The 27,194-nt window shown below is 46.3% G+C and overlaps 4 protein-coding genes and 1 pseudogene across 8 annotated transcripts; 4 read left to right on the plus strand and 1 right to left on the minus strand.

Annotated features, from left to right (window-relative positions):
• The first annotated feature begins 5,324 nt into the window (after positions 1-5,324).
• On the plus strand, positions 5,325-7,492 carry LOC125517331 (transcription termination factor MTEF18, mitochondrial-like). The gene has a single exon (XM_048682528.1). It carries the CDS (start codon positions 5,409-5,411, stop codon positions 6,567-6,569), a length of 1,161 nt encoding a protein of 386 aa, XP_048538485.1. The 5' UTR covers positions 5,325-5,408; the 3' UTR covers positions 6,570-7,492.
• Positions 7,493-12,069: 4,577 nt separating this feature from the next.
• LOC125514647 (cytosolic sulfotransferase 13-like) lies at positions 12,070-13,409 on the plus strand. Its single transcript, XM_048679986.1, has one exon. The coding sequence runs from the start codon at positions 12,128-12,130 to the stop codon at positions 13,178-13,180; it is 1,053 nt and encodes a 350-aa protein (XP_048535943.1). The 5' UTR covers positions 12,070-12,127; the 3' UTR covers positions 13,181-13,409.
• A 1,436-nt stretch (positions 13,410-14,845) lies between these two features.
• On the plus strand, positions 14,846-22,152 carry LOC125512614. 5 transcript variants are annotated; one of them, XM_048677717.1, is made up of 3 exons: positions 14,846-16,065; positions 17,580-18,261; positions 21,794-22,152. In XM_048677717.1, the coding sequence occupies exons 1-2, from the start codon at positions 14,925-14,927 to the stop codon at positions 17,582-17,584; spliced, it is 1,146 nt and encodes a 381-aa protein (XP_048533674.1). In that variant the 5' UTR covers positions 14,846-14,924; the 3' UTR covers positions 17,585-18,261; positions 21,794-22,152. The 5 variants fall into 5 exon arrangements, with proteins under 5 accessions (XP_048533674.1, XP_048533672.1, XP_048533673.1 ...); XM_048677715.1 differs by having other exon boundaries at positions 14,847-17,707; positions 18,194-18,261; XM_048677716.1 differs by having other exon boundaries at positions 14,847-17,707; positions 18,194-18,261; positions 21,797-22,152.
• On the minus strand, positions 18,268-21,799 carry LOC125512615 (annotated as a pseudogene).
• A 2,001-nt stretch (positions 22,153-24,153) lies between the features above and the next one.
• Positions 24,154-26,961, plus strand: LOC125516384 (uncharacterized ATP-dependent helicase YprA-like). Its single transcript, XM_048681852.1, has 2 exons — positions 24,154-24,789; positions 24,940-26,961. Exons 1-2 carry the CDS (start codon positions 24,154-24,156, stop codon positions 26,959-26,961), a joined length of 2,658 nt encoding a protein of 885 aa, XP_048537809.1.
• The last annotated feature ends 233 nt before the right edge of the window (positions 26,962-27,194 follow it).

The following is a 27,194-nucleotide window of genomic DNA, read 5'->3' on the forward strand; positions in this document are numbered from 1 at the left end:
TTGTGGAGAAGCTCATATCCCCTCATAAGGAAGCTGCACCCCAACTCGCTGAAGACTATGCAACAGCTTGCAAAGGGGAAGTGCCAACTAATTTCAGATTCATATGAACAAAAAAGGGCTATGGAAATTGGTTACAGTGTATGGCGCAACAAAGTTATCACCCTTTGTCTAAGCTGTTACTTGTTTTGGTGTTCTTTGCCTAAGACGATGTTGATTGTTTTCTGTAGTATGCCAGTTAGTCATTGCTAAATGCTAACTCCCTGTGAAACTGATTATTTGATTTCTGAACCTCCATATGTTGATGTTATCATAACTTAAAGAAGATCTCTGTAAATGAGAAGTTTATCAATATATATGTGATTCCGACTTCCATTGAAGATCACGCAAATTGGATGTGTGTATGGACCAATTTTGTCTTGAAACCAGCACCCATGAAACTAGAAAGCAAAAGAGTAATGCTGTGTAATTTTCCACCGAAATGTATCAGTATGATCTGCTTTCATGCCGAAATTTATCTATCATGCATGTTCAGTTTCCATTTCATTGTTTTTCAGGTTCCATCGTATGTCAATTAGTACTAACTTTGTTTAATATTCAGGTTAGACTCAGAAATAAATTTCTCATTTGCCTTTTGATATCTTTACCCTTTTTCAAAGGATTTTTTTTGTCTATTCAGCGAAGAAAAGGAAGTTCAGTTGGCTAAATAGAACCATGGTCCGCCTACCTTGAAATTCATGTACCAGGAGCCTAGGAGGATGCCGGTAGATGTTTGGTTTTGGTGCGCCACCAAAACAAGCTTGCTGATGGGATGCAAAGGCTAAGGTGATGAACTATCAACTGTACACATGACTACATGAGGTAGAAGGCTATGCCTACTGTACTGCCAGCTAAAATATAACGCCTATTCCGTCAAAAAGAGAAATGTAATGCCTACCTGAACCGTCTTAGAACAATGACTGATGTTGATATTTTTAGTTCCAAACTTCAAAATGATAGCTATACTGTTCTGAATTTTTAGGATATAAAAGTTGTTTGTATCTTTGAGTGTCTAATTCCAAGTTGAAGTCAAGATTGTTAACTGCTGATAAGCTGAAGGTAGTACTAATTGCCATCTTTAATTCTGTTTGACAAATAGAGATGAACTCCTTTCAAATTCGTGTTGCAGTTATGCCTGATTATCTCCTGAAACCCGTATTTCAGTTTCTGAGTCCCTGTGTTCCACTGGCGGTGACCATCAGGTCTCACCAACATAATTTTGCGCATGATCAATGGTGTTCTGTTCTGATAGGGGAGTTGTAGTAGGTATCGTGGCAATGGAGCTTTTGGCTGGAAATCTGTTTGGTGCTCTGGCATAATGACCTAGAGGTGCTCCACTTGTAACGATCCTGAATTTGACTGAAATTATTGGTATTTGGATGCTGTGTGCTCCATGCATTGGTGTTCTGATCTCTATCTATGATTTCCCATGTGGAAGAAGCTACAGTATGTAGATTTCAGAACTTGCAACCAGAAATACCATGTGTTTGAATACTGTATGTTTAATGTTCGATGATAGATGTGATGTTGTGCTGAGACGTATCCAGTAATAGCATTTTTACAGATTAACATGCCGATGCGTTTTGTATCAAGTCACAGCAAGTTACGTATTCTGTTTGGCGTCCCTATTCTTCAGTGGCATAGCTTAAAAGTTACTATCTGCCTTAACTCAAATGTAAGCCGTTCGATATCATGAAATAAGCAAACATGTCTTGTGTTAAACCATATTTTAAATTTGCAAGCTCGATTTTTCTTCTGTTGTTTTCTCATGCTTTGGCTTGTAAAACTAAATTGGGGCTTAGGGCCAGAGTAGATAGAAGGTGCAATCTCGGCCATTTTTCATACGCGTCAGTTTAGACTCTTTAGAGCTAGAGCTATTTTATCAATATTTTCCTTTACCACACCAGCATATGTATGACATGAGTTCTTATGTTTTCAGAACATTGAGAGTTTGAGACTGGGTTTAACTAATTCTGTTGACAAATCACTTTGTTATATTAAAGTTAATCAGTGATTAGTGGATTTTGACAAAGAAGTTATCTTGTTGTTTTCCTTAGATCAAGATATTGCAAAGCCCTTCATGGGACTATTGGGAAACGTGCAACATATGTAGTGCCTTTTGTAAGCTAAGCTGGGATATTGAAGTAATTGTGCTTCATGTATTCCTCTATATTTTATTTATATGATGTTGATCTAACCGTGATGGCTCCTTTGTTCCGCAAACATTACTTGCCCGGGAGCATCTCATCAGCGGTTTAGCTGTATTTGCGCATATATGTTCGCAAGATGCAACAAGCATCATGCCCCGTAAATTTGTGCAATGCTAATATTCTTTTTGTTGCTCATTTTGGGAGTACTCGTCCGGTGACATTTTTGTGCGTCAACTTGAGTCTCTGTTGTGAGAACTAGAGTTTTAGTTGTGGATATTGTAGACATTATCAGGGGTGGTTGTTTTCGGCGATTGGAGGTGGGCAGTGGAGACGTGGGTGAACCTTTAGTCCGCTCGCTACGTGGTCCGCCGGATGTAATGGTTAAATGTCATTTTATTACCGCATTAGATTAAATTGAATGATTAGATGTTTTAAGTGGGTCTGATGGTGAGGTGTTTAGTGTTCTGTGTACATTATGTGTGTGTGTGTGTGGGTGTGGGAAGGGGGGGGGTACTTAAGAAAGAAAATGTTTACTCTTTTATAAGTAGTAGAGAAAACAATGTGAAAAAACATTTAGCGCATGCAGATTTTATTTTTCTTGTACTTCTTACTTTATAGAAAAATAATATATTGGTTAGACCATGGTATATAAAATAAATAAAATTTATAGAAAATGAAACCAAAATTTGAAGCTATGCCCAATAAATATTTTAAAAATATATTTTGATATCTCTGAATTTTTTCGTCTACGAAGTAAAATGAACATATATGTCCAATAAAATGTTTACTCTACTTGTTTTGACTAATAGAAATGTTCAACCTGTAAAAAAAGTGTTTTTCTATATTTCTATTTTTTTCACGGAAATATTGGTTTATTCTGTAAAATTTTCCTCATGACATTCTTTGAAGTCTAAGATTTTTTTGCATATGTAAAAAAGTTAAAATAGTTATTATTTTTGATAAAAAATGATCATATGAAATCATAATTGACAAAACATACTTTTTCTCGAAAATAATAAAATACTAGTGTTGATATAATAATATAGTATTAATTAGTGAATAAAAATGACCATTTTATAAGTAAGGTTAAATATAAAATTTTATTGTGTATTTTAGGTAATAATATAAATTTAATGAACATAAAGCAAAAAAATAATCTAGAAATGGAGGAGAACATTTTTTTGTGTGAAAAGTGATCAAAAATGGAAAAAAGGTAAAAATTAGGAAAAGCTGGAAAAGGGATAACCAAGAAAATAATTAAATAAATTGAGAAAGTAAAAACAAAGTTGAATGAAAACAAAAACGATAGGAAGAATACCCAAGCGGGTATGTTCCTTATGCCCCGAAGTGAGGAGGGGGGAGGGTGGATTCTCGGTCTATCCAACCCAAAGGAGAACAAGCAATGATGATGTGACAACTCAAGCTCATCGTAGTCATCAGAACAACATTTTATGGCATTGTCAATTATTTTATTTATGTAAATCAAATAATTTTTTCACTACATTCTAATAATTATATCATCAAACAGAGAAAATAATACAAACCTATTATTTTTTCGCATTAATAAAAGCTAATGCCGAGAAGAAAGTATCTGTTAGTGAAAAATATTCTCCATCTTTATGTTAATGCAAAAGAAAAAAGATGATAGTCTTTCTTAAGATATATTCGTTGTCTATGGTATTTGTTTATGTATATCATTGGTATGGTTGTAAGAATCATTTCATCAGAACAAGAATATTTTGTTAAAATGAGCAAACTATTCCATAAAACATTTTTTTTGAAATTAACTAAAATTAATTGTAGAACAAATTTTCTATTAGATGTAAGGTTTTTCTCCATTTTTATAAGCAGCGTCAAAGGAAAAAGAAAGTACTGCACATTTGTTTGTAGTGAAAAATAAAAATGGAAATGGATAAATAAACAAAATATATGACACAAAATAATTAAATAAAAATGTGGAGGAGACATAGGTCAATTAAAGAAAAATAAAACAATGGAAAGTGAAGAAAATCAACTTTGTTTAGAACAAGGGAAGAAAATGGAATCAACGGCTGGAGCTTCAAACCCATCTTATACATGGGACTCGGTATGGAATTTAGTCTGCCCAGCAAAGATAAAAATATTTATGTGGCGCGCGCTCCAGAGTGCTATTCCCTGTCGATCTATCCTGGCTAATAAGCACTTGAAAATAAATCCAAGTTACCCAGCCTGTAACCAGGGGCCTGATGACATAAGACATATGTTGTTCGCATGCAAATTGGCAATTGACGTGTGGAAGATGCTCGGTCTTGAGCTTGTTATCAAACAGGCTCTGAAAGTTGACAAGGCAGGTGAGCTTGTGTTGGCACATCTTCTGTGCCTTCCAGAACAACAAATCCAAGTGTTGGGCTTGCCGAAGTTTAGAGAAACGACGGCAACGACGGCTTCGTATTTGTGGTATGAAAGGCGAAAATTGACACATGACGAAGAAACTCAAAGTGCATATCAAATCAATATGTCAGTGAGAGGCTTAATAGCAAATTATACCATCTCTTACAGCCCAAAGGCTCACGTCTATTCAGATGCTTGGTTGAAACCAAAGTATGGTTACGTGAAATTAAATGTTGATGCGGGATTTGATAGTGACACACTCGCAGCAACATTTGGAGCAGTTATCCGGGACCATAGGGGGAAATTTATAACGGCTGCTAATGAAAAGATGGACCTTTGCTTCGACTCGTTCGCAGCAGAAGCAATTGCAGTGAGGTTTGGTTTGAATTTTGCTAATACCGTCGGATGTAGTAAGATTGAAGTGAATTCGGATAGCATGAAGGTGGTGAATGCCTTGAGCCAAGGCTACTCTTTTTCAGTCGCTTCATCCATTATAGACTACTGTTATTTCATGTCATTAGGTTTTTTCCATGTCATTTATGATCATTGTAATAGGGAATGTAATCAAGTAGCTCATGAACTAGCAAGGTTAGTTAGATTTTCTTCTCCCAGTGTTTGGATGGATAATGCCCCTAACGAGGTTATCCCTTTACTTGTAAACGATCCTACTTTACTTATGAATGAATAAAGGAGAAGAAGTTTATAAAAAAAGGGAAGAAAATGGATGATGAAAATGGAGCCCACGCACACAGAGAAATAGAAGTTGAGCCCATTCTGACTAACCACGACACGGAGAGGCCATTGCAATCCATCGCCGCCGCCGCCGCCGCCGTCCCCGCCGCCGGGTACGCCATGCTCCGCCTCCGTGAGTGCGTCGTTTCCCGTCTCCTATTTTCGCCCTCCACCTCTCCCATCTGCTCTCTTCGCCGCCTGCTCTCCGCCACCGCGTCGCCCCACATTTCCCCGAACCCTAGCAGCTTCGCCATCGAGGAGTACCTCGTCGGCACCTGCGGGCTCACCCGGCCCCAAGCCCTCAAGGCCTCCACCAAGCTCTCCCACCTCAAATCCCCCACCAAGCCCGACGCCGTCCTCACCTTCCTCGCCGGCCTCGGCCTCTCCGGCGCCGACGTCGCCGCCGTCGTCGGCAAAGACCCGCGGCTCCTATGCGCCAAAGTGGACCAAACACTGGCCCTTAAGGTCGTCGGGCTTACTGGCCTAGGTCTCTCGCGTCCTGACATCGCCCGCCTCGTCTCCCTCGCCCCCGAATGCTTACGCTCCAGAAACATCGTCTCCAAGCTGCGCTACTACCAGCCCCTCTTCGGCTCCTTCCACAGCTTCCTCCGGCTGCTCAAGCGCTCATCCCACCTTGTGTCGTCGGACCTCGATAAGTTGGTCAAGCCCAATGTTGCCTTCCTGAGGGACTGCGGGCTAGGTGCTTGTGATATTGCCAATCTGTGTATCGCTGTGCCGAGGATGCTGACCACCAACCCGGAGCGCATCGGCGCAATGGTGGCATGTGCTGAAAGATTAGGTGTACCTCGTGGTGCTGGGATGCTCAGGCAAGCGCTGCAGGCCGTCGCGTTTCTCAGCGAGGAGAAGATCGCCAGCAAAGTGGAGTATCTGAAGAATACATTCAGGTGGTCTGATGCCCAAGTGCGCGTTGCTGTGTGTGGCGCTCCGTTTGTGCTGAGGAAGTCCAAGGAATCTCTGAAGCGTAGGTCTGAGTTCCTATTCTCTGAGGTGGGACTGGAACCCGTTTACGTTGCTCATCGACCGATAATTCTCTGTCTTAGCCTGGATGGACGGGTCAGGCCCAGGTACTATGTTCTGAAGTTCCTCAAGGAAAATGGATTAGTAGATCGCGAGCTGAGCTTCCATACTGCAGTCATGATGACTGAGAAGGTATTTGTGGAGAAGCTCATATGCCCTCACAAGGAAGCCGCACCACACCTTGCTGAAGATTATGCAGCAGCTTGCAAAGGGGAAGTGCCTACTAATTTCAGATTTACATGAACAAAAAAGGGCTATGGAAATTGGTTACAGCCTATGGCACAGCAAAGTTATCACCCTGTCTGTAAGCTGGTACTTCCTGTTTCGGTGTTCTTTGCCTAACATGATGTTGGCTGTTTTCTGTAGTATGTTTATTGCTAAATGCTAACTCCCTATGAAACTGATAATTTGTTTCCTGAACCCCTATTTGTTGATGTTGTCATTCCTTAGATTACAACTCTGTAAATGAGAAGTTCATGGATATATTTGTGTTTTCGACTTCCATTGAAGATCATGGAAATCGGATGTGTGGTTGGACCAATTTTATGATGACCCCAGCATTCACGAAACCAGAAACCAAAAGAGTAATGCGGTGTCGTTTTCCACCAAAATGTATCAGTACGATCTGCTTCCATGCCAAAATTTATTTATGTTCATTTACATTTCCTTGTCTTTTAGGTTCTACTGTATGTCAATTAGTACTAACATTGTTTTATATTTAGGTTAGACTTAAGATACACCGAGACCTTCTACTGGTTGCCCATTCTATAACCTAAAGAGTGGCAAATTGTTGTGATTTTGTGATGTATATGTGTTCTGGCTGTGTTTAACCCCGCAGCTGTTACCATACCATTATATACAAACATTTTTCCTGTTTGAACACATGAAAGATCACAGCCATTTCGATCTGAAAAAGAAGAGAAAATTGCAGCAACTACTTGTATTGTCTAAAAACTGCAAACTGCAGCTGATGACCGACAAGATGAGAAATAGTATATATTCAGCGAACACAGAATATATACCTAGGTGATGAATAGTACATATTCAGATAAGATGGGTATCGGTACGAAAAAATCACCCTGCTGTTAAGATTCATAAACTTTTCTTAAAAGAGTTTTACTTGAGCAAAATTAATAGTTAAGATAGCTTGATACTCCCTCCGTCCCAAAATAAGTGTCTCAACTTTAGAGACACTTATTTGGGACGGAGGGAGTATTTTTAACGGGGATCAGAATCATGTTTATGCAGAAGTTACAACTAACTATCTCTCAGTAAAAGAAAAACAAGTTAGTCTGATTTAAATTTTCTGTTGCACTGAAGCATAATATGGTGATTCTGAATTACCACATTAAGCATGAGTATATTTTTATGACTTTGAAATGATGGATGCTGCAAGTGGTTTGAGGTTTCTAATGATCAGTTCAGACTATTAAACATTAGTTTCTGTTTGAAGAAGTGGGTGTTTCGATTGATGCGTCAGGTCAAAATTGCATATGTGATTTTGGTTAACATTGCAATGACCACTTTTCTTGGAACACAAAATTAAGTTATTATTATATACTAGCCCCCCCATGATTCTGTTGTATATAAATTCAGTTTTGTGTTCTGGCTACACATTTGTTTAGGTGCAGACATGTCCCTCTGCCTGGTGCTATTAGGCGTGCCCTTGCAGAAACCAGCATTGTGTTGTGGCACAGCTGTTTATGTTTATATAGTTTATACATTCCAGCTACCAAGATTTAAGTATCTACATGTTGCAAAAGAAAAGAGTATCCACATCCAGTAGTATCTAACATTTAAATTCAGTTCTTTCTCCACACTGATTCACATCCAATATTCAGCTTGTTTCTTGCAGCTAGTTCTGCTTTAGTTATCAACCCCATCCCTTGGAAAAAAGAAGGTAGCACCGAAGATTGCAGTTAATAACTTAAAATTGTATCTTCAGTTCATTCTATTTACTTAATATTTCTGTCAAGACTAACTACAGATTTCGACCATGGTATGTTATACTTCCTCCGTCCCAAAATAAGTGTCTCAACTTCAGTACAACTTTGTACTAAAGTTAGTACAAAACTAAGACACTTATTTTGGGACGGAGGGAATATGAAATAAAAAAAAGGAAAATATGATAGAATGTTGCAAAAAAAAAGAGCGATTGCATGCTCCCTCAGCAGAAGCAGCAAAGCTCGGGGCATTCTAGGCATCATCATCTGGCATATTGGCACTGATATTTTCCGTGCCAGAAGCAGTTGATCCAAGGTGGATGATGCAGCCCAGGAGCAAGTGGTGAAGAACATTCCTTGAGTGGCCCTATGCTACCTGGCCAAATGATATCGCCTGCTAAAAATTTATTAACCAGAAAACTGAGGAGGCCATCCACCAAACCGAGAGGGGATTAACACGTCTTAGCAAACAATCCTCCTCGACCGGATCTCGCGAGAAGAAAAAAGGCCTGGCCCCTGCTCCCGTGCGGCCACGCCGGGTCGCACCGGGGCAGCCCCCGCCGGCCGGCTCAAGGCGTCCTCCACACCAAGCTCCTCCCTCCCGCCGCCGCTGCCGGAGGCGTCGCCGGGCAAAGCCCGTGTGGCGTGGCAGCGGCGGTGGATCTCCTCGGCCATAGATCGGATCGAGGCGGCGGCATTCCGCACCGTCCGTTCAACGGCAGCGTCGCGGGGACGCGGCGGCCAGGATCTGCAACTGCGATGGCGGACGGTCAAAGGCAGCGGGTGGCGGCGGCGGTGGACGCGCCCGATCTAGGTCTCCAACGTCAGTTTGCGGCTTCCTGGGCTAGTCCCGCAGCACGAGGAAGCCGGGGTCTCCGGCCCCGAGTGTGGCTGTGGTGGCCTCCTCCTCCGCCGGAGGTGGTCGGCTGGCTGGTTGTGCGTGGCGGCGGCCCTTGGCAAGCGGTGGCGGGCGCTGGGCTCTCGGCGACGCTCCGGCGTGTGCAGGCGGCAGTGGTCCCTGTGCGTAGTCGGCGACTCCGTCTCTTACCCGGACGGCGCGGGGGATGGCGGCGGCCCGGCGTGGCCAGCGATCTGGATGCGGTGGTGCTGGCGGCTCGCTGATCTGCCGGTGCTCTAGGATTCTCCCTGGTGGTGCTGGTGGTGACGGCGGCCCGTGCACGAGAGTTGGATCCCTTCGAACGGATCTGGGTGAAAACTTGCCTTCGGCGTCTGCTAAGGCCGGCGGTGGCGGCGCTATCTGCGTAGTTCCCTTCTTGAAGGCATCACCGTGAAGAAGTTCAAGGCCACTCTCTGCTACTTCCGGGGGAAACCCTAGATCGGATGATCGGATGACGGCGGCGCTCTGGTGTCGTTCCTCCCTTGGGGGCGTCATTCTTGGAGGTACACACGTGATCGAGGGACCAGAGGACGGATTCTTTGGTGGAGCTTTGATTCATCCTACACACTGATGGCGATGGATCTTGACGGCGTGGCGCAGTGCAGATTCGGAGTTCGCTGTGGGAGGATGGACTCGCGCAGGAGGACGACACTGTCGGGCGTCGTGGTGGCGTCGATGGCAGAGAGACCTGGCACGGTACATGCAACAGTACAACTCTGAAGATGGATTGGTGGCAGATGGCTGCGGCGGCCTCCTACCCGGCAGGCGTCCTGGTTGAGGAGTGCGCCGGACTGGGAGGTGCCCCATACTCAGCAGGCGTCCTGGTTGGGACCTCATGTCTTAGATGTTTAGGTTTGGCTGCGATGTCTGTTTGGTATTAGGCCCAGACTATCTGCGCCCCTTCATCAATTGAATAGGTGTAGCGACAGTTGTTGTTTAGACGGTGGCTTTAGTCTTGCTGTTGTATGACTTTGTAAGGTCTTATGAGAATAATTAATAAAGTGGCTGTATGCATCGCCCAGATGCAGAGGCCGGTGGTCATCCTCCTTTTCTAAAAATAAAAAAAAAACCCTACTGTACCGCCTACTGAAATGAGGTGATGCCTAGTTAAGATGCGGTGTCCTGAATTTGTTTTAGGACAGCGGCTGCTGTCGTTACCTAACCCCAAAAGGACAGATGCACTGTTCTTAACTTTTAGGATACCAACTGTTGTTTGTATCTTTGAGTGGCTCATAATCAGTTAACCATGTCTCCGGCCGGCCAGGACTCTGTTCGATCAATGTATTTGTTTGGCCTGGAGTGCTCCTGATGTTGATCGCCCTTAATGGATGCTCGTCGAATTTGGTACTTGCTCCAGTTGATTAGCATTTTTTACCACACATAAGATTCGATGGATGCATCAGGTGTTGCTGTTACGTGTTTGGTTTTAGTGCTTCGCCAAGACACTTGCTGAACTTGCTGATGAGATGCAAGGGTTGCGGCCATGTCAGGTAGTCTTGTACCGCCTACTGAAATGTAATTCCTAAGATGCACTGTGTTGAATTTTTTAGCAGGACAATGGTTGCTGCTGATATTTGCCGGTGCCGAACTGCAAACTGATAGACAAACTGTTCAGAGTTATGATATCAGCTGTTGTTTATATATCTTTTGAGTGGCTAACTTGAAACTGAAATCGAGATTGTTATCTCCTCATAAGCTGCAGGTACTAATTGCCATCTTTATCTCCGTTTGAGATGACGAACTCTTTCCAACTTCGGATTACTTGAGTTGGGAGCTATGTACCAGGTATGTCTACAATGCGTTTATGATTGACGTTTTGAATGAGACAATGGTTAATCTTAAGCTTGGGAAAAAACACTGAGAAAGACTATTGATCAACCACAAATGCATTTATCATGAGTTCTAGTTTTTCTACCAAGTTCAGAAATTTCAAATATTTCAGGATACTAATTTCTAGTAAGTTTAGATAAATATCCAATGATTGTTATGGCATTTAATTATTTGTAAATTAAATTTTAAGTCGAAAACTAAGAAATTGCATGATAGTAATCCCAAGAAATCTCATTATGCAAACTCTATGAAATTATGGCTCTTCTAACAAATTTAAGAATTTCATTATACTAATTCTGGGATTTTGTAGTGAAAGCATTCAGTGATTTTCACGATATTGCACGTATTCAGATTTTCAGTGGAAAGCTAATAATCCACTATACCATTTCCGAGAAATTTAATTATACTAATTCCTACAAATTATGAATCTTCTCGGAAAAAGAATTTGATGATACTAAATTGGGAAATTTTAATCTGCATACAAACGAGAATGTTTTAGGATATACAAATTCACATTACTCCCACCGTTTTGAATACAAGGCCACTTCATATTCTTAGGCCTTACTTTGATCATTAATTTTACCAATAAAATGGGAGTTATATGCCGCAAAAAGTATGCATTGGATGCACATTTCAAAGAATCTCTTTTTGAGGATCTGCTAGCTGTATCTCTGTGCCACCACATCATTTCTAGTCAATTTAAAAGTTCATCCATACAGTAGCTGCGGGCTCGGATCGGACATTTGGCCCTTCGGTCCACACCCACCCCCTTGAAATCTGCATTTTCAATATTATCTTGTCTCCGGTGTACAAGATAAAAAGCAGCAAATCACATTTATTTTGGCCCCATGAATCTGCTGAATCACATGCGAGCAAGTTTGAGATGTTTTAAAGTAATTCACATCATATATAATTGGATAGTGGGACAAACTATTTAGTAATAGAAAATTCTGACGCCCAACATGAGAAGGAGAGATGCCTTCACTTTGTAGTTTGTACTAACAAAGATGAAAGAGACCCCGCAACCAACTGCACGGCTAGATGTATTTATGCCTAGCTTGCTCCTTGATATCTGCTCATCAGACATCCACTTGCACTTACTCCTACGACCGGTTTGTAATAGGCACAAGATGGCCCATGTAGCAGAGAAAAAACACGAGCGTAGCTGCCTCGCTGATGCGCTGCCGGCGACGAACGGTGCTGACAACCTCACTGAGCTCATCCAGTCACTGCCCGTCGAGAAGCGGTTACTGCTGCCGCCCGCCGGCTCGCAGAGGCGACAGTACCGTGGGTACTGGTTCCCGGAGTGGCACCTGTCGGCCCTGGCGGCTGTCCGTGACCACTTCGAGCCCAAGCCAACGGACATGTTCCTGGTGAGCTGCCCCAAGTCCGGCACCACCTGGCTTAAATCACTGGCCTTCGCCACCGTGCATCGTGATGTCCACCCGCCGTCCAGCCGCGAGCACCCTCTCTTGCACAAAAACCCACATGGCTGCGTCGAATTCATCCACGCAATCTATCGGCAACCGGTCGACGTTGCGCGGGGCATCGTCGAGGCGTACCCTTCGCCGCGCATCTTCGGCACCCACTTCCCCTTGTCCTTGCTGCCGGAGCACATCAGCGGCGATGGCAGCGGGTGCCGGATCGTCTACATCTGCCGGGACCCCAAGGACGTGGTCATCTCGTGGTGGTGGTTCATGCGCACCTACGTCCCAAACCCCGAGCAGCTCCAGTTCGAGGAGGTGTTCGATTTGTTCTGCGAGGGCCGCACAGGCGCGGGCCCTTATTGGCTCCACGCCCTCGAGCATTGGGAGGAGAGCCGGAGAAGGCCTGACAAGGTGCTGTTCCTCAAGTATGAGGAGCTGCTGCGAGACCCGCATGGTAATCTTAGGAGGCTGGCGGAGTTTTTGGGGTGCCCCTTCTCTGAGGCGGAGGAGAAAGCCGGTGTCATGGATGCCATCTTGGAGCTCTGTAGCCTGGACAAGCTAAAGAAGCTGGAGGTGAACCAGAGCGGCAACAAGTTGAAGGACGGACCCGTGATGAACCATTCCTTCTTCAGGAAGGGGGTGTCCGGTGACTGGATCAACACCATGACGCCGGAGATGGCGGCACGGCTCGATGCAATCGTCCAACAAGCACTGCAAGGCACTGGATTTGGCTTTGGCATCTCCACGCAACAGTAATATAATCAATCATGTATTCCTACACCGTATCTCCTGCAGCTGGTAGCCCTGGAGGAACTGTGAAGGCATTCTATACCGTCATGATGCATATATCCAATGTGCCTCAGCTCGGGTGTTTTGTTTTTCCTTTTTGTATATAAGCCGATTCATCGGTATCAATGCTTGGCTTGTTTGGCATTGTTGTTAAATAATCAATAATATATGTATCAGTGTGTGCATGTTGGCGTTAGAAAAGAGCATCCACATCCAGTAGTATCTGACATATAAATTCAGTTCTTTCTCCACACTGATCCACATTCAGTAATCAGCTTGTTTCTTATATTCTTTACTTGTATCTTCTTTACTTGTATTCTATTGCAGTTAATAAACTGAACATGTATCTTCGGTTCATTCTATTTACTTCGTTTTTTCATGAAGACCATAACAAAAAAATTCGACCATGCTCCCTCAGCAGGAGCAGCAAAACTCGTGGCGTCACACTGGCACTGACGTCTTCCTTGCCAGAAGCAGTCGAACCAAGGCGAATGATGCAGCCCAGCCCAGGAAGCATCGCTGAAATTAATTGTTGCTATCCTGATACTGTCTGCTCCGTGGGCTTCTGTTCTGATCTCTATGATTTCGAAGTGCTGAAGCTACAATATGTGCACGTCAAAACAGAAATTCAGAGTGTTTGAATGATGTCAGTCTAGCATTATATAGATGATAAATGCGATGATGTTGTTTCTGTTAATGTGAAACTTCGATCAATCGATGGGGTGTAAGTTTGAATTAATGCAACTATCTAGTCTGTCTTAAAACCATTGACAATGCTCAAGATTTGACGAGGGCTCTGATGGACAACGCAAGGGAAATATTAATAACCATCAGGCAATACCGGCAAATGTTGAGTTAAATTTGTTTTTTGACACGAGCGTAATCTGTTTTCTGAACAAAGTGAAATTGTTTTTGTAAACGAGTGAAATATGTGTTCTGGAATAAGTGAGATCAATGTTTCAAAACGAGTGAATTTAGTTATTTGAAATTAGCGAAATCACCTTTTCGAAATGAGCGAAACCAGTTCTTTGAAATGGCTTAAATATGTGTTTTGATACGAGTGAAACCAATGTTTTAAAAGTGAAAAAAAATTAGTTTTCCAAAATGGGTTAAATCTATTTTAGAATGAGTTAAATTTGCATTTTCGAAATACTCAAATTTGTTTTCTTAATTGTGAAATCAGTTTTTTAAACAAAGTGGAATGAGTTTTTTCAAATGAGTTAATTCCATTTTTTTTGAAATGCCAAAGCGAATGAAACGGAAAAATTCAAACCACGCTTAGAAATATTGAACATTGGTCTTGTTCTAAAGATCTTGTTTTTAGGAATTCAAATATAGAAAATGATTTTAAAAATAAAACATTTGCGTAAAAGAAACCAATCATTTAATAGGTAACAAGAAAGTAAAAATGTTAGTGCTATGCCGGTTCCGATAATGCTTGTTCGGCCCCAGGACCCTCGAGAGAGATCGGCAGAGCCAAAGCCGGGCAGCGACACGAGAGATCAAAATTGAGAGAGAGGGGACGCAAAAAAAAAATAAACTCCCGAAGTTGTAAGGCCCACGAGAGACCACAATTGCATCGTAGGAAACATCGGCCCAGCCCACACACACTCACTATTGACCTACGCCATAGACGCGCACTTTCCGTCGCAACCTTGCAATTCCCATCGGAAATATCTTCCTCGCCGCCGCCGCCGCCGCCGCCTGCGCCATGCTCCATCTCCGGCACCGCATCGTGTCCCATATCCTCTCCTCCTCCTCCACCTCTGCCATCTCCCCACTCCACCGGCTCCTCTCTGCGGCGGCAGCCGCTGCCCCCATTTCCCCGACCCAAGGATTCGCCGTTGAGGACTACCTCGTCGACGCCTGCGGCCTCACCCGGCCCCAAGCCCTCAAGGCCTCCAAGAAGCTCTCCCACCTCAACTCCCCCGCCAAGCCCGACGCTGTCCTCGCCTTCCTCGCCGGCCTCGGCCTCTCCGGCGCCGATGCCGCCGCCGTCGTCGCCAAAGACCCGCTCTTCCTCTGCGCCGGCGTGGAGAGAACATTGGCCCCCGTCGTCGACGGCCTCGCCGGCCTCGGCCTGTCGCGCCCTGAGATCGCCCGCCTCGTCTCGCTTGTCCACAGCCGCTTCCGCCGCAGATCCATAGTCCCCAAGCTGGAGTACTACCTGCCCCTCTTCGGCTCCTTCCACAGCTTCCTCCGGGCGTCCCAGCGCGCATGCTACCTTCTCTCATCGGACCTCGACAAGGTGGTCAAGCCCAATGTCATGTTCCTGCGGGAATGCGGGCTAGCTGATTGCGACATTACCAAGCTGTGTATCTCTGAGCCGAGGTTGCTCGGCAACAAACTGGAACGCGTCCAGGCAATGGTGGCGCGCGCCGAAGGTCTGGGCGTGCCCCGTGGCTCGGGGATGTTCAAGGTTGCGATACAGGCTGTCGCATTCCTCAGCGAGGAGAAGATCGCCAACAAAGTGGACTACCTGAAGAAGACGTTCGGTTGGTCGGATGCTGAGGTGGTCGTTGCTTTGTCTATGGCTCCAATGTTGCTGAATAGGTCAAAGGACATCCTGCAGCGCAGGTTCGAGTTCCTTGTCTCTGAGGTGGGCTTGCAACCGGGGTACATTGCTCATCGGCCGGTATTCCTCTATTATAGCCTGGAGGGCCGGATCAAGCCCCGGTGCTATGTTCTAAAGTTTCTCAAGGAAAACAGATTGCTCGATCGCGACTGGAGCTTCTATACTGCAGTCACTAGGCCTGAGAAGTATTTCATCAAGAAGTGCATATGCCCTTACAAGGAATCTGCACCACACCTCGCTGAAGACTATGTGGCAGCTTGCAGAGGGGAAATGCCAAGTAATTTCAGATTTACTTGAACCAAAAAAGGGCTAAGGAAATTGGTTGCTTGTGTATGGCGCAACAAATTTGCACTCTCCGTAGTGAGCTGGTAGTTCCTGTTTTGGTGTTCTTTGCCAAACTAGATGTTGGTTATTTTCTGTAGTATGCCTGTTACATGCCAGTTTGGTCATTGCTGAATGCTAACTCCTGTCAAACTGATAATTTTATTCTTGAACCTGGATATGTTGATGTTGTCATTCCTTATAGAAGATCCCTGAAAATGATAAGTCCATGGATATATTTACGTCTCTGACTTCTGTGTAAGATCATGATAACCAGAAAAACCAAGAATACTACTGTGTTGTTTTCCACCTAAATAAATGTATCACTATGATCTGCTTTCATGCCAAAATTTCTCTATCATGCATGTTCCATTTCATTTGATTGGCTTTTAGGTTCCATCATAGTCCTGTGTTACTTGAACCAAAAAGGGGCTAAGAAAATTGGTTACTTGTGTATGGTGCAACAGAGTTTTCACTCTGTACTAAGCTGGTACTTCCTGTTTTGGTGTTCTTTGCCAAACTAGATGTTGGTTATTTTCTGTAGTATGCCTGTAAGCCTGTTACATGCCAGTTTGGTCGTTGGTAAATGCTAACTTCTATGAAACTGATAATTATATTCCTGAACCCTGATATGTTGATGTTGCCATTCCTTAGATCATATGATGTGTTTAGTGATGGCATTGACACCTTACACCTGCTGTTCATTATAAAATAAAAGTGGCAAATTGATGTGGTATATTAGCCGGCCCTCCAGGCTATAACATAAATTTAGCAAATTGATGTGTCATATGAGCCGGCCCTCCAGGATATAATAGAACAGTTTTGGCATTGACACCTTACTGAAGACTATGCGGCCGCTTGCTGTGGGGAAATTGATGTGGCATATGCCCTCACAAAAACAGTTTTGGCATTGACACCTTAGACCTGCTGTTCATTATAGCATAAAAGTGGCAAATCGATGTGTTTAGTGATGTAATTATGTGTTTCGATCGTGTCTAATGATGCAAGAAGGGTAACTACCCCCTCCACTGTTCATTGCCAATATATATCATTTTCTGGAGATCAATGGATCAAACATTTCCTTGTTAAATCGCATGAAGTCATTGCTACTTTGATCTGAAAATGAAGAGACAACTGCAGCAATTACTTCTTTTGTGTATAAACTGCAAATGGTAACAGCAGGGCTAGTTTGATCTAAAATCACGATTCTTATTATGGAACGGAGGGATAGTTTGCAAACTACGAAACCATGTCATGTGGAGATTGATATTGTCATGGTTATATTTTGCCTCTGTTTTATGTGGTTCTGTTTTCTGCTCACCATCTTGTTTACAGATTCGTTGTTAGTGCTCATTTTTACTGCGATCTTGTGCTTTGGTTGTCAGATTGCCGCTGTTTGTGATTTGGTAACGAAGTTCTCTGGTGTTGCTTAATTTGCCCCTCATTTTTTTCTTTTGGTTTTCCATACAGGTTAATTGGGGTACAGCTAGGCACATAACTGTCAGAAGTAAAGTACTGTTTTACTTGCTGCCATAGTAACGTCGCTGCGTAGGTGATGGTGACAGTACAAAAGACGGAGATGGGATACATGACGATAGGTTTGTGAACCATGTAACATCCTAACAGCTGAACTGGCTAATCCATGCACTTCAGAAAAACCTTCATGAAGTTTTCTCTTTTATAATTATTATTGTGTCGATGCTGTGTGCATCATTCTATTTTAATCTTCATTTAGAAGCATGGAAGATTTAGAAGGCATATGTATGATATGATGACTGCTTTACCAATGTACTGAAAGGTTGGAGTCCAGTATCTTTGAAGAGCAGAGTTTTGCTATTTGCATGATCTTACTTATCTAAACGTGGAGATAGATAACCCTGGACACAAGCTTGGAGTTTCCTCCACTTAAATATGCATAATTTGTTGAGTTCTAGGACCTTACTTTTTATCTGAATTTTAATTGGTGATGTCAGTATTTGAAGCCAAGGTTCAGCTTACTCAAATGGTAGGGAGGTTCATAGTGATCCTGTACAACCATAGTAGAGCATAATATTTGTCTCTAATGTTCAACTCTGAGTAAACAGGTTCTACAAACGGTCTTTTACTGCACTTGACTGAAGAAGTAGGTGTCCTGATGTATGCTGCACTTGAGGTGAGTTGTGTTTCCAGGTTTACATTGCAATGGATACTCTTCTTCGAAACACAAAATCAAATTTATATACTATGCACGCATAACTGTTTTTGTTGTAGCTGATGTATTTTCGGTTGATTATAAAAATCTAAAATGTGGTTTACTTTGGCACCTGGATGGAATTACTGGTAATATCAGTTGATTACTTTGTACTGTGGGATGGTAAATTAAATTAGTATCAACATTCACTGCTTTACAGGATGTAGTCTCTTTTGAATTTATTAAGGAGACGGTGCATTTAGGGGTACAAAGTTCCAAACTCAGGAGGTTCTAGGATCCATAAACCGATGACCCAAACAACAGAAAGAAACTCAGGAGGTTCTAAGATCCATAAACTGATCCGAACACAAATAAACAGAACCTACACACAACAATAACCAAAATTTTATTCCCCTTCTCTGTTTATTTCGTGCTCTCTGCATGGCAGCAGCAGATATCGTGCAGTTTGTCACTCATCATCAAGCTAGTCATGGTTGATCATGAAGGACTGGAGCACTTCCTCCCTGCTGGCGTCGGCCGCGTCATATGCCTCCATGAATTCTCTGAAAGCAAATTCCCTGTACCTGGCCGGATTCATCGCCTCGTCCACCATCTCTGACGCCGGTCTGATGCGGCACCCGTCTGTGGGGTGCACGTGCGTGGCCACCGACATCCTCACTGCAGCGGAGTTGGTGACGGCGCGGTGCTCCACGCTGGCCAGCACCCTGTTGGTGACGATCTGCATCTGGTGCCCGAAGTTGATGACGAATGCGCCGGGGATGGGGTGGACGAGGAGCCACCTCTCACCGTGCCTTGCCTGGAGCCCAGCGACGTCAGCCTGGGAAAGCACGGTGAGGAGGTGGCGGTCGCAGTGCGCGAGCAGGCCCATCGTGAGGGTTGGGTCTGGGCAGGGTGGGTAGTAGTTGATGCTCATGTGCGTGTCGCCGCGGCTGAGGTTGCCGGTGAAGAAGGTGCCGTCGAGGCCCAGCCCCTCGGCGATCAGACAGAGGATGGTCTGGGCCAGCTCGTGCACCGCCGCAGAGTACTCGACGAGGCTTGGCGTGAAGTTCACCAGCTTGGACGGCCAATGGCGCGCGTTCTGGTTGGAGGCCGGGTAGCCGCGGAACTTGATGTAGTCGTGCCAGTACCGGGTCTCGCCACTGTCGTAGAAGGTGCTGGTGGCGAGCCGGAAGCGCTTGCTCATGTCGTAGGAGCAGTAGGGGAGCTTGTCCTCCGCCGGCATTGCGAAGAACCCCGCCGCCGCCTCCCGGAACCCCCGCACCACACCCTCCTCCACGCCGTGGTTCACCACCTGGAAGAAGCCAAACTCCTTGCCGGCCCGGATGATCTCGGCGGCGACCTGGTGACGGCGACCGTCGGAGACGGAGATGTCGCCGCCGTGTAGTGTAGGTCGATGACCGGGAAGGCGACATCTGGGCTGTGGTCGTGGGCGAGCAGGACGGGGCCCTTGTCAGGCGGGAAGACGTACCTGTCCGGCACGGAGCGGTGCGCCAGGGCATTGGACAGCAGCTCCATGGCTGATCGATCAAAGGAGCGTCAGTAACCAGTGGAGTGGAGAGGCCAGCTAATTAAGATGCGTGCTGATTAGCAAAGGACATGTGAGTATATGTCGCAAGTGTAGTTAATTGACAAGATGCTCTGTGCCTCCGAGTGGTGGGGATCACTGTTGGGGCATTCGTGTTCTGACCCTTTTCTGAAACCTATTTGAGATTTGACCCTAGTTTGAATTTTTTTTCGAGATCTGACCCTTTTGCTACCGCCAGAGTCTATGTCGACTTTGGCGGTAGGAAACATCGCTACCGCCAACCGGGCTGACGGTAGCCTGCACAACCCTACCGCCAATGTGCTTGGCGGTAGGCACGAGCACGCACTGTGATCAATACTTAGGAGGTTTTTGGCGGTAGGGCATGCATGTCGGTAGGCTGTTATACCCTACCTTCAAAGTCCCTGGCGGTAGCAAAAGGGTCAGATCTTGATTTTTTTTCAAACTAGGGTCAAATCTCGAATAGGTTTCAGAAAAGGGTCAAAACACGAAATTTAGCCCACTGTCGGTTGTTGGATCATAGCTAGCGTGAATGTGCAACCACTACCTGGACATCCGTGCAATCGTCTAGAAGTTGATAAAAATTCTGAAAAAAAATCTGTAAAATTTAACTCAGAACTTTAAACATTGCTGTAAAGAGAAAAACGGCAAATCACTGGACAAATAGTGGCTAACCTACATTAGGCTGTAAATTCAGTACATTGGATTTCTTATTTTTGTTTCGCAAACTGTGGTTTGAATTTTAGTTTTTAAACTTTTTCCAGTATTGTGCACACGATATTTCTAGGAGACTTAAGAGCTCTATACGAGACCTCACGTTAATACTTGAGAAAATACCAATGAAGCCCGTTCGACTATGTAAACTCTGCATGATTATATAGTTTTATTTTTCCAACCTCCAAGCATGTCTCCATACTTATTAGCAAGCCTTTGCTGGAAACATCAAGTGTTGTTCAGGTTTGGTGTCCCAGGAAGCCAATTCATGTATTCGCTTGATGCATAGGGCCGGGCCACATGTCGTATACTTGTATTAGGAGCTGGTGCCTACCGATTTGTTTATGTCTTGATGATTGATTCTTGAAAGCCCACCCCTAATTGTATTTTGTAGCGCCTAATTGCATTTGTTGGTATTTGTAGCGCGCTGTATTCTTGAAGGGCCTCGCTATTTATTTGTACATATGTTCTCGTTGGTATTTGTAGCGCGCCTAATTTCGTTGGTATTCGGTTGATTGATTCTTAAAAGCCCACACCGATTCTTGAAAGCCCGCGCCTAATTGCATTTCAAATATATCTAGAAATAAAGTATTTAAGCAACTAAATTTTTCCTAGGAGCAAACAATATATGCATAAGGGCCAAATCTAGGACATAAAAATTGTAAGTCTCAAACAGTTTCAAGATAAAAAGAGTGAGAAAGGTAGTGGTCGTGGGTTGGTTTTGGCCTGCTGGGCCTGCTGGGTTGTACTCCCTCCGTTTCGAATTACTCGTCACAGAAATGGATGTATCTAGAACTAAAATACATCTAGATACATTCATACTTGCGACAAGTAATTCGGAACGGAGGGAGTAGTTGTTTAAGTTTTGCATGGTCTGCATGTTAAAACGTGTAACGCTACAACGTTATAGCGTGTGTAGCGGCTAATTACGCGATTAGCGCCGTAGCGGCTGATTTTGTTAAAACGTAACGTCTCCCTTCCGAATATGCTATAACCGTGCTATAACGGCGAAATAGCGTGCTATTTTTTTCGTTGTAAGGTACACATACTTCTACGAAGATGTCCTCATGGCTAGCAAAATTTGCATGTTCATGACACTTCTACTGGATGTGCCTTACTTTAATGACTAGATTTGAATTCATTAATACAGTAATTTGTACTTGCATGGGAAATTACTTCTGGTACTAATCCCTTTGACGCCTTTTCTGTTTATTCTTTTTGACCATTTCATTATAGAAGGGGGAAAAACTGTACAAAGGAAGGTGCCTTAAGGAAATGAAGAAAGAAGAAGCAGAAAAAGGGGCCTGAGACTGAAACGTGTCAGCTCAGCAGTACATGGCAAGAGTGCTACTCCCACGCCTCCTTGACGAGGCAAAGTTCATCTCTCTCGATTATACGTGAAATAGGGAGTTCAAGGTCTTATTCGTCTTTCTTGGCCTACGTGAATATGAGCCAATTCCGGAAAGTGAATAATTCTCTATTGAAAGTGCAAGTCTGACGTTCCTGATACGAAAGTGAAAGTGGAGTGAAATCTGGATATGAAGGTTCAAGTCCAGTTTCAATCTGGATATAAAAGTGATGTTCAATCGTCGAAAGTGATCTCTCTTTTGTTGTTCTCTTTTAGTCCGCCGTTCTTTTTTCTCTTTCTTTGGAGTCGGGTTCTTAAGACAGGACTGGAAATCGGGTTCTTTTTGAATATCTCTCTTCCGGAGAAGTAAGTTTGTCCGAGATCGAAAGAGTGAGAGGCTTTCATGGAATACATGCCTGTTTCTCTCATTTCACAAGTCCCAGGCAATGTAGGCCGAAGGGGTGCGGACCTGAATGGCATCATCCTTTCGAAGGTGTGAAAGACTTTCTCCGCGTGACTTGCCACAAGTTGATTTGTAGAGATGGAGTGCCAGACCTCTTTTGCATAAGGGTAGCGAAGAATGCGGAAATCATCCACATCATCAACATTTCCCATCCGATTTAAACCTCTCATCCATTTTGACAACTGAGCTGACTGCACATTTTTCTGTTTATTCCAGTATAGAATAAAAACTTGACAATGATATCTTGGAGAATAAATTATAGAACACCCTTCGTGCACATTTAGAATTTGCATGCAAACTCGCAGCAATTTTAGCAGGTACATTTATAATTTTGTGTCTCCTGACCCCTTTTCAAAAACAGACGCCATGTCTACATAGGTTTTAGCAGAGCATCTCCAACCGGACTTAGCAAATCTGGGACTCTAAATGTCTAACCGGTCAATCCTCAAATCTCCTCTGCCACAACCGGATGCCTCATTATTGAACCATCAAATCCACACAATTACATACAATGTAAACCTAGTATAAATCTTGGCTGGTGCTCATTCGCCTTGAAGTCATTGTTCCGTCCGCGTCTGTCCGGTGGCCATTAGGCTGGTCGTAATGGTAGTATCATAGCTAGTATCATACATGCCAACTAGATAATTTTGATGAGGTGTCATAACATTAAATGAAGAAAAAGTGGATGGAGTATCATATCATGATACCGTATCATAATAAATGTTATGCTACTTTGTGTCATGCATGGCAATAAATAGAGCACTACATGATATTAATATATGATACTATGCATTAGAGATGTAGTATCATACACTAGTATCATATGCATGAGTGAAGGTCCATTACAACCAGCCTTAGACCCGCAAAGTGAAGGTCCATTTGCCAGTGAGGTAAAGTAGGACATGGGACATGGATTGTCCCACACATGACACACCAGGCACCACCATCTCCCATACCCTACTCTTCCTCGTCGGGGCATGTGGCCTCAGTGTAGCCGATCAAGGTGAGGTCCACGATAGACCCCTCGTTGTCGGAGCTCGACACCCCTACGAGTGCCCTATCTTTGCATGTAGGATTTTTTTTCACGATTTTTGAAAAAAATGACCCAATTCTTTTTACTAAAATTTGGAGTAGATATCACGTGAGTGCCCTCTAACATGGGTGCCACTTCAATCGTTAGGTGACCTGTTTTTCAGTGCGGTTTTGTGTTTTTTTTTGGCATTGTGACCAAGGCACATAATACTTATAAAAATTTAGGATGAAATTACCCTAGGCTAATTCGTTGATTAAGTAAAAGTAAATCATTTAGCTAGGAAAGCAAGAGACACACACAATCGGGATAGAGATACTTTATTTTTCACAAAGAGAGATATATGCAATCAGGGGAGAGATATTTTTCTTTTATCAAAAAACTTAATTATCCACCTTATATAAAGTAATGGAGTGTATTTCAAAAGATTTTTGTTTGGAGAAAAAGTTTTTTTATAACACGACATATATTTCAAAAGAGGATTTCCCCCACAGAGTCCTTCTTTGGATATAGTAAAACACCTTTTTTTTAGGGGACTATAGTAAAACACCTTTTTTTAGGGGAACTATAGTAAAAACACCTGATTGAGCCCAGCCAGCGGGTGGTTTTGTCGGTGCAAAACTGGGCCTACGCTGGCCCGTTGCTGTCAAGTCGGCCCGCAAAATCTCGCGCCGAATCCCGGTCGACTCGGAAACTTCCTCGGCACAAATACAGTACCGCGATCTGCCGATCATCACACCTCGTCGGCGGCGGCAATGGCGCAGCGGCAGCAGCAGGATACTAAGGCGATCCCCGTGCGTTCCATTGACGGCCTCACCACGACCGTACGCCTGGCCGCCGCCTGCTCCGTCGACGACCTCAAGGCCGCCCTCCGGGCCTCCAACTTCCCTCCCCCGGCCGGCGCCCCCACGTTCCACCTCTTCCTCAAGGGCGCCAAGCTCCTCCCGCAGGCCAAGGTCGGCAACCTCCCCATCTACGCCGGAGATTTCGTCTCCCTCATCCCCTTCACCGCCAAGCTCACCACGCCCGCTCCGTTCGGCCGCCACGCTTTCTCTCCCTCGCCGTCGCCGTGGGCGGCGGCCGGCACAAGGAGGAAGCTTCCAGGTTCATGGAGTGGCGGCGGCGACGATGACGTGTACGCGCCGATTAAGGTGGCGAGGCCGTCCTCTTCCTCGTGCAGCAACCATTGCGGCGGCACGGAGCCGCTGGACCCGGCGCAGATGGTGGAGCACCTCCGGCGAGGGCTCGGGAAGCACGGCCAGATCGCGCACGTCGAGCGCATGCCCGGCAGCGAGGCCTCCTTCGCCGACGACGGCCTACTGCACCACCTCACCGACGCAATGAGGAGCTGCCTCCGGAGCACCGGCGTGACGAGGCTGTACGCGCACCAGGCGCAGGCCGTGCGCGCCGCCGTCGCCGGCAAGCACGTCGTGGTGTCCACCTCCACGTCCAGCGGCAAGTCGCTCTGCTACAACGTCCCCGTGCTGGAGTCCGTCGTGTCCTCGCCGGTGGCCTGCGCGCTCTACGTGTTCCCGACCAAGGCCCTGGCGCAGGACCAGCTCAAGGCGCTGCTGCAGATGAAGGCCGCGCTCCTCCTCGCCGGCGCCGGCGACTTCGGCGTGGAGATATACGACGGCGACACGCCGGTGCAGGACCGCGCGAGGATCAGGCAGCAAGCGAGGGTGCTCATCACCAATCCGGACATGCTGCACGCATCCATCCTCCCCTGCCACGGCCAGTTCCGGCGCATCCTCTCCGGCCTCGCCCACGTCGTCGTCGACGAGGCGCACACGTACCGCGGCGCGTTCGGCTGCCACGCCGCGCTCGTGCTGCGGCGCCTCCGGCGCCTCTGCGCCGACGTCTACGGCCGCCGCACCGCCTTCGTGTTCTGCACCGCCACGCTGGCCAACCCGGGCGAGCACGTCATGGAGCTCGCCGGGGTGGACGAGGTGGAGCTGGTGGACCAGGACGCCAGCCCGCGCGGCGTCAAGCACTTCGTCCTCTGGAACTCCTCGTCGGCGTCGAAGTCGCCGGTGACGGAGGTGTCCCGGCTGCTGGCTGAGATGGTGCAGCACGGGCTGCGGTGCATCGCCTTCTGCAAGACGAGGAAGCTGTGCGAGCAGGTGCTGGCGGCGGCGCGCGAGATACTCGAAGAGGCTGTACCGGCGGCGCCGGAGCTGGCGAGCTCCGTGTGCGTGTACCGTGGCGGCTACATGGCGAGCGACCGGCGGGAGATCGAGGCGGACCTGTTCAGCGGGCGGCTCCGCGGCGTGGCGGCGACGAACGCGCTGGAGCTGGGCATCGACGTCGGCCACGTCGACGCCACGCTCCACCTCGGCTTCCCAGGCAGCATTGCCAGCCTCTGGCAGCAGGCCGGCAGGTCGGGCCGGCGATCCAAGGACTCCATCGCCGTCTACGTCGCCTTTGACGGCGCCGTGGACCAGTACTTCATGAACTACCCCGACAAGTTCTTCGGCAAGCCGATCGAGCGGTGCCACGTAGACGCGCAGAACCAGAAGGTCCTTCGGCAGCACCTCGCGTGCGCCGCCGTCGAGAACCAGCTCCGGCCCGACCGCGATGAGCCCTACTTCGGCGCCACCATGAACGACGCCATCACATTCTTGAAAGACAAAGGAATTCTCACCAGCAACCCAACCAGTAGTGGTGACACGTGGAAGTACGCCGGCCCCGTCAGGCGGCCGTCGCAGTCGGTGAGCATCCGCGCGATCGAGCACGAAAAGTTCACGGTGACGGAGACGGCGAGCAAGCGGGTGCTGGAGGAGATCGAGCAGAGCAAGGCCTTCTTCCAGGTGCACGAGGGCGCGGTGTACATGCACCAGGGCGTGAGCTACCTGGTGGACCGGCTCGACCTCTCGTCCAGGACGGCCTACTGCAGCATCAGCATGTCGGAGCTCTGCTACCACACCAAGACCGAGGACTACACCGACATCGACGTCGCCGCCCCGGCCGATGCTAGCGGCGGCGTCCGTGCCGACGAGTGCACGGTGACCACGCGGTGGGTCGGGTACCGCCGGATATTCAAAACGACGGACCAGGTGTCCGACGTCATCCCTCTCCACCTTCCCTCCTACTCCTTCGACACCCAGGCCGTCTGGGCGACGATCCCCCAGACGGTCCGGGCGTCGATGGAGCAGAGCAAGCTGTGGTTCCGGGGCGGGCTACATGGTGCCGCGCACGCCATCCTCAGCATACTGCCGCTGCACATGATGTGCGGCTCCGGCGATCTCGGCACGGAGTGCGTGGATCCCCATGAGACGCGCAAGCGCGATGACGACCGCGTCGTCGTCCCCGACAGGATCTTGCTGTATGACAAGCACCCCGGCGGCATCGGGCTGGCGGCGCAGGCGAGGACGCTCTTCGGGGACCTCCTTGCGGCCGCCCTGGAGCTCGTGTTGGCGTGCGGCGGCGGTAACTCTGACGGGTGCCCGAACTGCGTGCAGTCATTCGCGTGCCGTCACACTAACAAGAATCTGGACAAGGAGGCTGCCGTGGCGCTGCTCAAGGGTCTCATTGAGTGGCATTCTGAACTGAAGCCTAATTGAGGTGGATGGAGGCCATCAAAGTCACAACTAAAGATGAACGGAAAGAAAAAAGATGAGTAGTAGTACTTGGGGCTTTACATCACATGATGTTTTGTAGGTTGTATGCTATATACATATTTCTTGATCGGGCTTGCTAAAACTCAGTCGACTACATAGCTGTTAGATCTTTGCATGGAGATTTGCGTTGGATTTAGCATCATCCAATGGTCCTCGCAACATTTTGTCCCAGCGTT

The sequence above is a fragment of the Triticum urartu genome, chromosome 6, assembly GCF_003073215.2.
Source record: "Triticum urartu cultivar G1812 chromosome 6, Tu2.1, whole genome shotgun sequence".
NCBI lineage: Eukaryota > Viridiplantae > Streptophyta > Magnoliopsida > Poales > Poaceae > Triticum > Triticum urartu.

Bases quoted from the DNA above. Each gene is read 5' to 3' on its own strand.
- LOC125517331 (XM_048682528.1), top strand. From the start codon at position 5,409: ATGCTCCGCCTCCGTGAGTGCGTCGTTTCCCGTCTCCTATTTTCGCCC.
- LOC125514647 (XM_048679986.1), top strand. From the start codon at position 12,128: ATGGCCCATGTAGCAGAGAAAAAACACGAGCGTAGCTGCCTCGCTGAT.
- LOC125512614 (XM_048677714.1), top strand. From the start codon at position 14,925: ATGCTCCATCTCCGGCACCGCATCGTGTCCCATATCCTCTCCTCCTCC.
- LOC125516384 (XM_048681852.1), top strand. From the start codon at position 24,154: ATGGCGCAGCGGCAGCAGCAGGATACTAAGGCGATCCCCGTGCGTTCC. The intron at 24,790-24,939 runs GCGCAGGCCGTG...TTCCCGACCAAG, and splicing joins CGAGGCTGTACGCGCACCAG to GCCCTGGCGCAGGACCAGCT.